The sequence below is a fragment of the Trichomycterus rosablanca genome, chromosome 4 (assembly GCF_030014385.1).
Source record: "Trichomycterus rosablanca isolate fTriRos1 chromosome 4, fTriRos1.hap1, whole genome shotgun sequence".
Lineage (NCBI taxonomy): Eukaryota > Metazoa > Chordata > Actinopteri > Siluriformes > Trichomycteridae > Trichomycterus > Trichomycterus rosablanca.
In genome coordinates, this window is record NC_085991.1 from 41,931,273 (window position 1) to 41,943,626 (window position 12,354).

Below are 12,354 nucleotides of genomic sequence, written 5' to 3' on the forward strand. Positions count from 1 at the left end.
TTCTCAACATCACTTGTTGGAAAACCACCTCAGTTAAACGCTGATGTGGAAACACTTCCATCTAGTGGCGGGATGGGGTCACTTTGTGAGTCACGAAATCGGCATGCATTGTGGGAGATGCAGTTTATGTATGATTTTACAGTGAATTTTAAGACAATTGTTCTGCCCTAGCTTAGAGTTTTTCCCCGTTTTTCAGACAGACAGACAGACAACTCCCTCCAAAATAGTTAGTTTTTTTTTTTTTTGCTTCCCAACTGTACACTGTGTGCATCAGAATGGAGTAAAACTACAAAATACAAACAATAAAAAACTTAATACAGTACTTGCACATAGCTGTAGTTAAGTGTTACATTTAGTACAATATAAAATGTAACCAAATTTAAAATAGCGCTAACGAGTTGCTATAGTAACGGTAATAACCGTATTTAATTACAGTAAATTGGTAACTAAAATGCTGTAACATACTCGTTAACCATTTACAAACAAATGAGAATATAAATGTCTACTACTTACAGACGATGCTTCTGTATTGGATTGCAGGAGAATTAACTTATATTTATTATTGTTTATACAACAGTTAGTTCCGACCTTACAATCTGATTGGTTGAGAAGCGTTCTAACTGTGCTGATATTCGTGATAACAGCACGGCCTTTTCACACCACAACTGTATTACTCCGCTGACGCGTTGCCAGTAACGACAAGCTTCATGCACATAAACGCGCACGCAGGCGACACAGACTTTTTTCCAGATCGCGTATTAAATGCGTTATCTGATCCGTTATCTAGTGCACTGTGTAGGGAACATAAATCAATTGTCTAATATATTGTCTAGTGCACTATGTAGTGAACGTGAATGCGTTATCTGATACACAATCTAGTGCACTATGTAGGGAACATTAATGTGTTTGTAACGCGAACAGTTAGCTTAATAGCCCAGTTAACAGCTCCTAAGAGTTCTGTTATCACCCATATCCTTTGGTGTGTGCGAGAGGTTTTTTATTTCTTTTTTTTCCCCTTCGGAGGTTCTCTTGCCTTTTTCTTTTTGTTGTTCTTACCTCCCTGAAATGAATTTTTCAACTTGGGATGTCTGCTTTGTAGTGTTAAACTTTATATTCGTTGTGGAACTACTTTTTGGCGGAAGGTATTGTCAATATTAAAGCATATTTATTATGAAATTCAGGACTTCTTTGATTTATTTTCTTTCTTTATTTTGTAAAAACTGTTGTATAAAAGCAATAGAACACTTGACGTCGTGTGTTATCGAGAATAACATCACGGCTGTGATGTTATTCGCGATAACACACGACCTCTCGTGTTCTATTGCTTAATTAAAGCAATAAGCCACGAGAGGCCGTACGTTACTGTGATGTTAGCACGGGGATGACGTTTTTGGCACGACGCGAAGCGGAGTGCCTAAAACTTCTTTCCCCGTGCTAAAATCGTAACAGTAACGTACGGTCTTGAGTGGCTTATTGCTTTTATAAAACGGCGGTCAACATAAAATATGTTAATACAACAATGTTTAATCATAAATGTATTTATTGTGTATAAACTTACAATAAAGCATTCTTCCGCGACGCAAGGTAATCCGATTAACAGTGTTGCTAGGCAACATGAGGGCGAAAATAACATTAACTTTCTCTATTCAGTGGCGTATTAATATGGAATGATGTGAGGTGGTCCTAGGTGTGCGTTTATCGGGGATTTTACAACGGCTTCGAACGCGGCTCAGCCAATCAGATTTTAGGACCGGAACTATCCGTTTTATAATACGCTACTGACTACGCTACCCCGGGTTCTTTTGCCACTAAAACGTAAAAGTGAGATGTCTTCTTAGCATAGGTCAAGTTAGTTGCCGTGACTACGATGTCAACGGTTGCTGCTTAAAGGCACAGGTGTCCCATTAAATTATAAGTACATCTCTGTACTTATTGAACCATCACAACAATCATACGTCTTTTAAGCCACATACGTCTCGTGGGCCACATAAAATTATGTTTGCCAAATGAGTTTGACACATGAGACCTAGAACATCCAACGACGGTGTGAGACTCTGTCTCAAAAACGAAAATACTCATCTAAGTTTTAATACATTTCCCTTTGTGTTCGCATACTGATTGTGAGTTTTCCAAACTCGGTTACCCAAGTCGTGTTTTTAGCTTCTTTACACTTTGACATCTTGGACATTTTGACTAACTGATTGCTAGGACCGCCTCATAGTGCAAATTAACCAGTAAACGTGAGGCCGTAACTTAGACAGGCCCTTAAGTATAGCCAAAGGTATGGAGATACATTCTATGGCCAGAAGTTTGTGAACACTCTCTCTAATTATTGAGCTCAGGCCCTTTCCTGCTTGAGTTTGACTGTGTGAAGGAACTTCAGTGGCTTGCAGAAAGCCCTGACCTTAGTGCTACTGACCACTCTAGGAAGAAATCAGCTACAGGCCAAGTCTTTTTGTCTAGCATCAGTACCTGACCTCAGATATGCTCTTACCTCATGGACACAGATTCCCACAGACAAACTTGGACAAATTGTGGAAAGCCTTTCCAGAATATAATAAGCTGTGCCATCTGTGAAGTGAGGGCAACACCATACTCATGTCCATGATTTTGGAATGGGATGTCCATGGGATGTTTGGCTAGAAGTGTATGTCTGTAAATAGTCAAGTTCAGGTGTTGAGCAGCTTTTTGGTGACAGTTGGGGGAAGCGTTTCAGGCCAGGCCTTCTTAACCAACATAAGTGCCTGACTTCACGGATGCTTTTTAAAATGGCTTTTTTGGAATGGGCACATATTCCCACAGACAAGCCCCAATATGATATATATGTCTTATCCATCCATCTATCTATCTTATCCATCCATCCATTTGTGTGGATTTGAAATAGGATGTCCAACAAGCTCATGATGGGCGCTTGGGTGGCGCTAACAGGGCAGTTGTAGCTCAGTGGTTAAGGTACTGGACTAGTAATCAGAAGGTTGCCAGTTCAAGCCCCACCACAGCCAGGTTGCCACTGCTGGGCCCTTGAGCAAGACCCTTAACCCTTATGTTGTATAGTCACAACGGTGAGTCGCTTTGGATAAAAGCGTCTGCTAAATGCCAAAAATGTAAATGTAACCTGCTACTTCTGAAGTCTGGGGATCCAGGGTTCAAATCTCAGTGGTGCTATTGGTTGGTCGGGCTTCTGCATGGACATGATTGGCTAATGTCTTGGGGAAGGGGTCTGAAACAGCCCAGCCAATTCGGGGCACACTTGTCAGTGCTCTCTTAGTGCAGGTCCCAAGCTCGGATATAAATAGAAGGGTTGCATTAGGAAGGGCATTTGGTGTAACTGTGCCAAGTCTGGAATGTGGGGGGGTGTAAAGTGAGGCCAAAAAGTATTTAGTCAGCCACTGATTGTGCAGGTTCTCCTACTTAGAAAGATGAGAGAGGTCTGTAATTTTCATCATAGGTACACTTCAACTATGAGAGACAAAATGAGAAAAAAAAATCCAGGAAATCACATTGTAGGATTTTTAAGGAATTTATTTGTAAATTATGGTGGAAAATAAGTATTTGGTCACCCACAAACAAGCAAGATTTCTGGCTCTCACAGACCTGTAACTTCTTCTTTAAGAAGCTCTTCTGTCCTCCACTCGTTACCTGTATTAATGGCACCTGTTTGACCTCGTTATCTGTATAAAAGACACCTGTCCACAGCCTCAAACAGTCAGACTCCAAACTCAACCATGGCCAAGACCAAAGAACTGTCGAAGGACACCAGGAAGAAAATTGTAGACCTGCACCAGGCTGGGAAGAGTGAATCTACAATAGGCAAGCAGGTTGGTGGGAATAAATCAACTGTGTGAGCAATTGTAAGAAAATGGAAGACATACAAGACCATTGATAATCTCCCTCGATCTGGGGCAAGATCTCATCCCGTGGGGTCAAAATGATCATGAGAACGGTGAGCAAAAATCCCAGAACTACACGGAGGGACCTGATGAATGACCTGCAGAGAGCTGGGACCAAAGTAACAAAGGCTACCATCAGTAACACACTATGCCGAGAGGGACTCAAATCCTGCAGTGCCAGGCGTGTCCCCCTGCTTAAGTCAGTACATGTCCAGGCCCGTCTGAAGTTTGCCAGAGAACATATGTATGATCCAGAAGAGGATTGGGAGAATATCATGTGGTCAGATGAAACCAAAATGGAACTTTTTGGTAAAAACTCAACTCGTCGTGTTTGGAGGAAGAAGAATACTGAGTTGCATCCCAAGAACACCATACCTACTGTGAAGCATGGGGGTGGAAACATCATGCTTTGGGGCTGTTTTTCTGCAAAGGGGACAGGACGACTGATCCGTGTTAAGGGAAGAATGAACAGGGCCATGTATCGTGAGATTTTAAGCCAAAATCTCCTTCCATCAGTGAGAGCATTGAAGATGGAACGTGGCTGGGTCTTCCAGCATGACAATGATCCCAAACACACCGCTCGGGCAACGAAGGAGTGGCTCCGTAAAAAGCATTTCAAGGTCCTGGAGTGGCCTAGCCAGTCTCTAGACCTCAACCCCCTAGAAAATTTGTGGAGGGAGTTGAAAGTCTGTGTTGCCCAGCGACAGCCCCATAACATCACTGCTTTAGAGGAGATCTGCATGGAGGAATGGGCCAAAATACCAGCTACAGTGTGTGCAAACCTGGTGAAGACTTACAGGAAACGTTTCACCTCTGTCATTGCCAACAAAGGTTATGTTACAAAGTATTGAGTTGAACTTTTGTTATTGACCAAATACTTATTTTCCACCATAATTTACAAATAAATTCTTTAAAAATCCTACAATGTGATTTCCTGGATTTTTTTTTCTCATTTTGTCTCTCATAGTTGAAGTGTACCTATGATGAAAATTACAGACCTCTCTCATCTTTCTAAGTAGGAGAACTTGCACAATCAGTGGCTGACTAAATACTTTTTGGCCCCACTGTATGTCAGTTGAGAGGCGTCCTCAGTCAGCGGTGAAGGGTCAAATCAGTATAGAGGACACAATCAGGGTAATTGGACACAACTAAATTAGGGGAGGAAAAACTGGGGGAAAAAGTGGGAAAAATAGAAAATTAAAAAAGAACCTGTGTGTGTCGTGTCCTCATTTATTTACAGAGATTTGTGCTATTCTTACTCATTAGATTACAAGAATGCAGGTTTGCAGTATTTGTTTCTGAAAGCCTGACAGCTTCTACATTTCTGTCTGCACATCATCATTATGTGAGGAACAAGCAGCATGTGTTAGCATAGCTCAGCAAAACACACTCATTAGCACTGATGTGCTTCACATGTCCAGATCGGTGTTTCATTTTCTAAGCTATTTTTGATTGAAGAAGCTCTTAAAATCTAATTTTTTTCTACAAGCATCTGTGCTAAATGGCTGATTCTTACTGACAGGGTTTAGTGGATGACACTGAGTGAGCATTAATAGCACTCGCTGTCCACTGGAGGACAATTTGCATGCCGCAGTTTGTGTCACAATCCGGGCAGTGCCATTAGAGAGCCGGGCTTGTTTTGACAGTTTGCTGATGTGGTAAATGCAGCATTTTTCTGAAATGGCTTATCTAATGGCTGTTTTTTATCTCTTTCCACAGAGAAATATTTTGATATGAAAAAGAACCAGTGCAAAGACGCGCTGGACATCTATAAGAAGTTCCTTTACAGGATGACTAAGCTGTCCGAGTTTCTCAAAGTAGCAGAGGTACTGTGTTTATTTATTGTGTATTTATTATGATGCTCACATCACAGACCTCACACAAGGATTTTGCCTGGACGTAGGCATGAATACTTGCAACATTTAATCAAGAAAACCTAAATAACCTGAAATAAAATGAGCTTTAATTGTACCTGCTGTAAAAAAAAAAAAACAAAAAAAAAACGTACGTGTTTGCTCACTAGTATACACCGATCAGCCATAACATTAAAACCACCTCCTTGTTTCTACACTCACTGTCCATTATATCAGCTCCACTTACCATATAGAAGCACTTTGTAGTTCTACAATTACTGACTGTAGTCCATCTGTTTCTTCTCTTCATGCTGTTCTTCAATGGTCGAGACCACCACAAAACCACTACAGAGCAGGTATTATTTAGGTGGTGGATCATTCTCAGCACTGCAGTGACACTGACATGGTGGTGGTGTGTTAGTGTGTGTTAGTGTGTGTTAGTGTGTGTTGTGCTGGTATGAGTGGATCAGACACCTTGTCCACTCACTGTCCACTCTATTAGACACTCGTACCTAGTTGGTCCACCTTGTAGATGTAAAGTCAGAGACGATCGCTCATCTATTGCTGCTGTTTGAGTTGGTCATCTTTGAGATCTTCATCAGTGGTCACAGGATGCTGCCCCCGGGGCACTGCTGGCTGGATATTTTTGGTTGGTGGACTATTGTCAATCCAGCAGGGACAGTGAGGTGTTTAAAAACTCCATCATCGCTGCTGTGTCTGATCCACTCATACCAGCACGACACACACTAACACACCACCACCATGTCAGTGTCACTGCAGTGCTGAGAATGATCCACCACCTAAATAATACCTACTCTGTAGCATGAAAGGGGGCTAACAAAGCATGTAGAGAAATAGGTGGACTACAGTCAGTAATTGTAGAACTATAAAGTGCTTTTATATTGTAAGTAGAGCTGATAAAATAGACAGTGAGTGTAGAAACAAGAAGGTGGTTTTAATGTTATGGTTGATCAGTGTACATAAATGTTTTCTGACTGACACAGAGGATGTCCACTCCAACAATGTCCGCTATAGAGATAAAGGCCCGCATCTGAGACATCGATAAATTATTACCCTCCATCCCTCACATATAAAACTGTTTCTGTTCTTGTTTAAAATCTTACATCATTTTTCCCTTGCAGTCTCAAAGCTACACATTTTAGTTGGATCCTGTTGGCCTGCCAATTAAATGCAATAAGCGTCAGTGAGACATGAATGTAAAACAGGCATTTTAAGCAGAACCTCCTTCTACCCGCTCTAGTCGTGGAATCGATCACTCGTGTCTAGGTGGGAGGTTTATTGTGTTTTAAATTGCTTCTGAGTATCGAGTCCCAGCACACAGGTCTCTGCAGTCCGACTCATTCGTTATCCACGTCTACATTCATTTCCATGTGCCGAGCGTCCTGCAGCATGTCCGACCTCCATGTTTCTGTTGATGTTTTTTTTAATTTATAGTCATTGCATGAATTAATGATCCTTTGTTTTTTATGTTTTTGTTACACCAAACCATCACCCAACACCTCCCCCACCTTGTGTTTGTGTTCCTGTGTGTTGTTTGTGACACAGCAAGTTGGGATTGATCAGGGTGACATCCCAGATCTCACTCAGGTCAGTGTTCATTTAATCATCTTCACGTTCTGTCTTCTTGCTCTGTATATTCTACACAGCTTTCATATTTACTGTTTTACTTCATACTTTCATATCAGCCATAACATTAAAACCACCTCCTTGTTTCTACACTCACTGCTGTCCATTTTATCAGCTCCACTTTTCATAAAGGAGCACTTTGTAGTTCTACAATTAGGGCTGTCGCGCTAACCGCAATTTTGAAATATCGCGGTATAGACCAGCCAACCGCAGGGCATGCCAAGCAACCGCCACACCGCGATATTCACGTTTTTTTTTTTGTTGTTGTTGTTGCAGGGTCCATCTTGTTTTTCGCTTACAATCGGGCATAATAAATGTTAAATAAATTCATAATGAAAAAGAGCTAAGTGCGTCATTTTCCTGCAAACTGTTCACATGCGTTGCTGCTGAGTGTCAGGCTTTGTGTTTTAAGATGGAAACACTAGACGGTTTTCCATCCACCAACTTTTTGCGAATTTTGAAAACTGCGCATTAAAACACCTGGATGGAAAAGCTAAAAATTCGAAAAGCTAAAACCCAAATATCGCAAAAAAAAGTTTTCACGCTTGAACGAGGTGGAAAAGTTAGAAAATTTGTAATGCTGATAGACAAAATGTAAAAAATGGGGTGGTGCCAAGGAGTCATTTGAAGAAATTATGACCTGTGGATGTATTTTGATAACAGGCTAGTTGCAGATCCATATTAATTCAGTACATCAGCCATAAGTCTTTCTGGATACCAGCTTTTCACTCCTGAATTTGGGCTGTTTATCCCATTCGTCATGGCAGATCCTCACATGCTCCATTAGATTGGATGTCGTTTGTCTGCAGACTTCCCTCTTCAGGTCTCCCTACGGATTTTTGATGGGGGTTTAAGACTGGGCTCTGGTTGGGCCACTCAAGGACATTCAGAGACTTGTCCCACAGCCTCTCCAGGTCACTTTAAAAAGTTAATTATCAGGCCGCTCAGGTGGCGCAGTGGTAAAAACACACGCTGCAACCAGAGCTGGGATCTTGAATACATCGTATCGAATCTCAGCTCTGCCTTGCCGACTGAGGCTGAGCGGTCACATGAACAAAGATTGGCCTGCTGTTCAGATAAGCGGGACTAAGCCGGATATGGGTCTCTATCTGTCAGACTGGTGCTATTACGACCTCTGCTGGCTGATTAGAGGCGCCTACACAGAGATGAGGAAAGAGTGCTCTCAGGGTGTGTCTATCCGTACACAATGCTGGGTGGCACAACACTCGTCAATGTGTGGGTGATAAGATGCATACGGCTTGCTGCCCACGTGTCGGCGGGGGCGTGGGTTAGCTTCGATCTCCTCGGTCAGAGCAGGGATCGGCATAGGCAGAGAGGAAGCATGATGCAGTTGGGCAATTGGACTCGCTAAAAGGGGGAGAAAAAGGGGAGAAAATGCATTAAAAAAAAAAATGCAATCTTGATGTGCAATCTGGAGGAGGTTTTATTCACTGGGTTTTCAGTTTGACACTCAATTTCTAGCAGTCTCTCTCTCCCTACCATTGAGGAGCTCCCTTGTAACATAATGCTGCCACCACGTTTTGATGTAGGGAGGGTATGAGCCAGGTGACATTCAGTTCCTTGTTTTTTGGTCACATATAGTGCTTTTTGTCCTGCCTGGGTTGGTTTAATTTTCATAAAGTTGAGGCAATACGTGCCATCTAGCAAACTCTAAGCTGGCTCTCATGCCCAGAAGTGGCTTCCATCCTGCCACTTTGCCATGAAGAGCTGATTTAGTGTTTTAAAGATGGTTCTTTCAATGCGTCACAGAATTTTTCATTGGCCAGTTGACTGAACAGCTAACTCTAGGACGGTTCAAAGTTGTGCCAAGCTCTTTCCGTTTCAACACTATTGATGCCACTGTGGTCCTGGGAACACTTAAAGCCTTAGATATATTTTATATCAGTGCTCTGATCTATACCTCGCTACAAACGGTTCCTTGGACTTCATGGCTTGGATAATTTCCTGACAGTGCAGTGTAAATTGTGGGCTCTTAAAGAACTGTCCAACTTCAAACGGTTGAGTTCTAGACACACCTCAAGGACAATTAAAGCAAACAGGATGCACCTAATGGTTAGCAATAATATCATATGCACATTGTTTGTACTAGCTATGCGCTAGACTTCTTCACTATAGAACTATAAAAAACACACTGAATCACCACACCACAATCTCTGCCTTAGTTCTGCCCTCATTGTCCATATCAAATGTTGCCCCCTCACTATGGCCACGGTATGAGGGAGTAAATGTTGAATCGTTTTAGCAAATACAGTAGACCCTTGACTTACGAATTTAATTGGTTCTGAAGGGCTGTTCTTAAGTCAAAATGTTTGTTAGTTAAACCTATTTTTTCCCATAAGAAATAATGTAAATAGAATTAATCCGTGCCAGACCTCCCAAACCCCCTTTTACCTAACCTTTCTAATGTCTTAAATGGTCTTTTTTGTTATAAATACAAGTATATTTTCCCTTAAATCTTAAATTATAGAATAGACATTCCTGTAATAAACAATAATAAACAACAATACACAGTAGTACTGTACATAAAAAACACACATCACATTTCAGTACAGTACGTGTGCTGTACCATACACCATAATACATTTCCTACTGTTTTATATAAAATGTATCTACCAGAAACAACAATAACTCTCATATTTCTCTATTAATTCCTTCTTTAATTTAATAGTGTTGCATTTTGTAGGTGCAATTGCACGAAGAAAAAAAAAAAAAACTTTGCGGACTTCTTTCTTCTCTCTCACTCACTGTCCCCTCTGTCTGATACACAGTGACACCTACTGGCAGGAGTAATTATACAACAGAACAACGCTTTCTCTGCAGCTTCTTTTTGGCCATTTTAATATTGAACTTTACGAAATATAAAGAAAACACCGAAAAAAACACTGTCCACTGTCTGGATGTTCTTTCACTGTATATATATATATATACAGGTCCTTCTCAAAAAATTAGCATATTGTGATAAAGTTCATTATTTTCCATAATGTAATGATAAAAATTAAACTTTCATATATTTTAGATTAATTGCACACCAACTGAAATATTTCAGGTCTTTTATTGTTTTAATACTGATGATTTTGGCATACAGCTCATGAAAACCCAAAATTCCTATCTCAAAAGTGTTTTTAATACAAAAAAAGTCAACCTTCAAATAATTATGTTCAGTTATGCACTCAATACTTGGTCGGGAATCCTTTTGCAGAAATGACTGCTTCAATGCGGCGTGGCATGGAGGCAATCAGCCTGTGGCACTGCTGAGGTGTTATGGAGGCCCAGGATGCTTCGATAGCGGCCTTAAGCTCATCCAGAGTGTTGGGTCTTGTGTCTCTCAACTTTCTCTTCACAATATCCCACTGATTATCTATGGGGTTCAGGTCAGGAGAGTTGGCAGGCCAATTGAGCACAGTAATACCATGGTCAGTAAACCATTCACCAGTGGTTTTGGCACTGTGAGCAGGTGCCAGGTCGTGCTGAAAAATGAAATCTTCATCTCCATAAAGCTTTTCAGCAGATGGAAGCATGAAGTGCTCCAAAATCTCCTGATAGCTAGCTGCATTGACCCTGCCCTTGATAAAACACAGTGGACCAACACCAGCAGCTGACATGGCACCCCAGACCATCACTGACTGTGGGTACTTGACACTGGACTTCAGGCATTTTGGCATTTCCTTCTCCCCAGTCTTCCTCCAGACTCTGGCACCTTGATTTCCGAAAACAGTACTTTGGACCACTGAGCAACAGTCCAGTGCTGCTTCTCTGTAGCCCAGGTCAGGCGCTTCTGCCGCTGTTTCTGGTTCAAAAGTGGCTTGACCTGGGGAATGCGGCACCTGTAGCCCATTTCCTGCACACGCCTGTGCACGGTGGCTCTGGATGTTTCTACTCCAGACTCAGTCCACTGCTTCCGCAGGTCCCCCAAGGTCTGGAATCGGCCCTTCTCCACAATCTTCCTCAGGGTCCGGTCACCTCTTCTCGTTGTGCAGCGTTTTCTGCCACACTTTTTCCTTCCCACAGACTTCCCACTGAGGTGCCTTGATACAGCACTCTGGGAACAGCCTATTCGTTCAGAAATTTCTTTCTGTGTCTTACCCTTACCTGCTTGAGGGTGTCAATGATGGCCTTCTGGACAGCAGTCAGGTCGGCAGTCTTACCCATGATTGCAGTTTTGAGTAATGAACCAGGCTGGGAGTTTTTAAAAGCCTCAGGAATCTTTTGCAGGTGTTTAGAGTTAATTCGTTGATTCAGATGATTAGGTTAATAGCTCGTTTAGAGAACCTTTTCATGATATGCTAATTTTTTGAGATAGGAATTTTGGGTTTTCATGAGCTGTATGCCAAAATCATCAGTATTAAAACAATAAAAGACCTGAAATATTTCAGTTGGTGTGCAATGAATCTAAAATATATGAAAGTTTAATTTTTATCATTACATTATGGAAAATAATGAACTTTATCACAATATGCTAATTTTTTGAGAAGGACCTGTATATATAGAGAGAGAGATGGTCGGAGTGAACTTGTTCGTGACGTCACGTGTTTCGCGAATTTCCGTTCGTAATCCGAAATTTGTTTGTACGTTAAGTTGAAAAAGATCGCTCGTAACCCAAAATGTTCGTATGGTAAACCGTTCGTAACTCAAGTGTCTACTGTATTTTGCAACCAGCCTAGTATTCACTTCACAGGGGGTAATATTGCCCGCTGACTTCTTGTGTCACTGTTGTAAAGTATTCATGTAACTTTCAAAGAGTCTTTGTTGTGCCAGTGGGTAGAAAAGCATGCTGGATTAAAGCTGTGGCTATTAAAGTACTCGTATTCATCTCTTCTCTTTTAGAAAAGTTTCACTACGGCCCTTCCACAGTTGATGTGTATAGAATTTAATGTATATACACAAGCAGACTCAGTAAATAGAGGTAGATTATTTATACATACAAACAATTTTGAGAACGTAAA

General features: G+C 41.4%; 1 protein-coding gene across 2 annotated transcripts in view; it reads left to right on the forward strand.

Annotated features, from left to right (window-relative positions):
• si:ch211-200p22.4 (phosphatidylinositol-binding clathrin assembly protein) overlaps positions 1-12,354 on the forward strand; it is a 130,504-nt gene that overhangs the window by 73,685 nt on the left and 44,465 nt on the right. For both annotated transcript variants that reach the window (XM_062994322.1, XM_062994323.1), the window contains exons 7-8: positions 5,610-5,716; positions 7,310-7,351. In XM_062994322.1, coding sequence (XP_062850392.1) covers positions 5,610-5,716; positions 7,310-7,351 — 149 coding nt within the window. The remainder of the gene's footprint in view (positions 1-5,609; positions 5,717-7,309; positions 7,352-12,354) is intronic.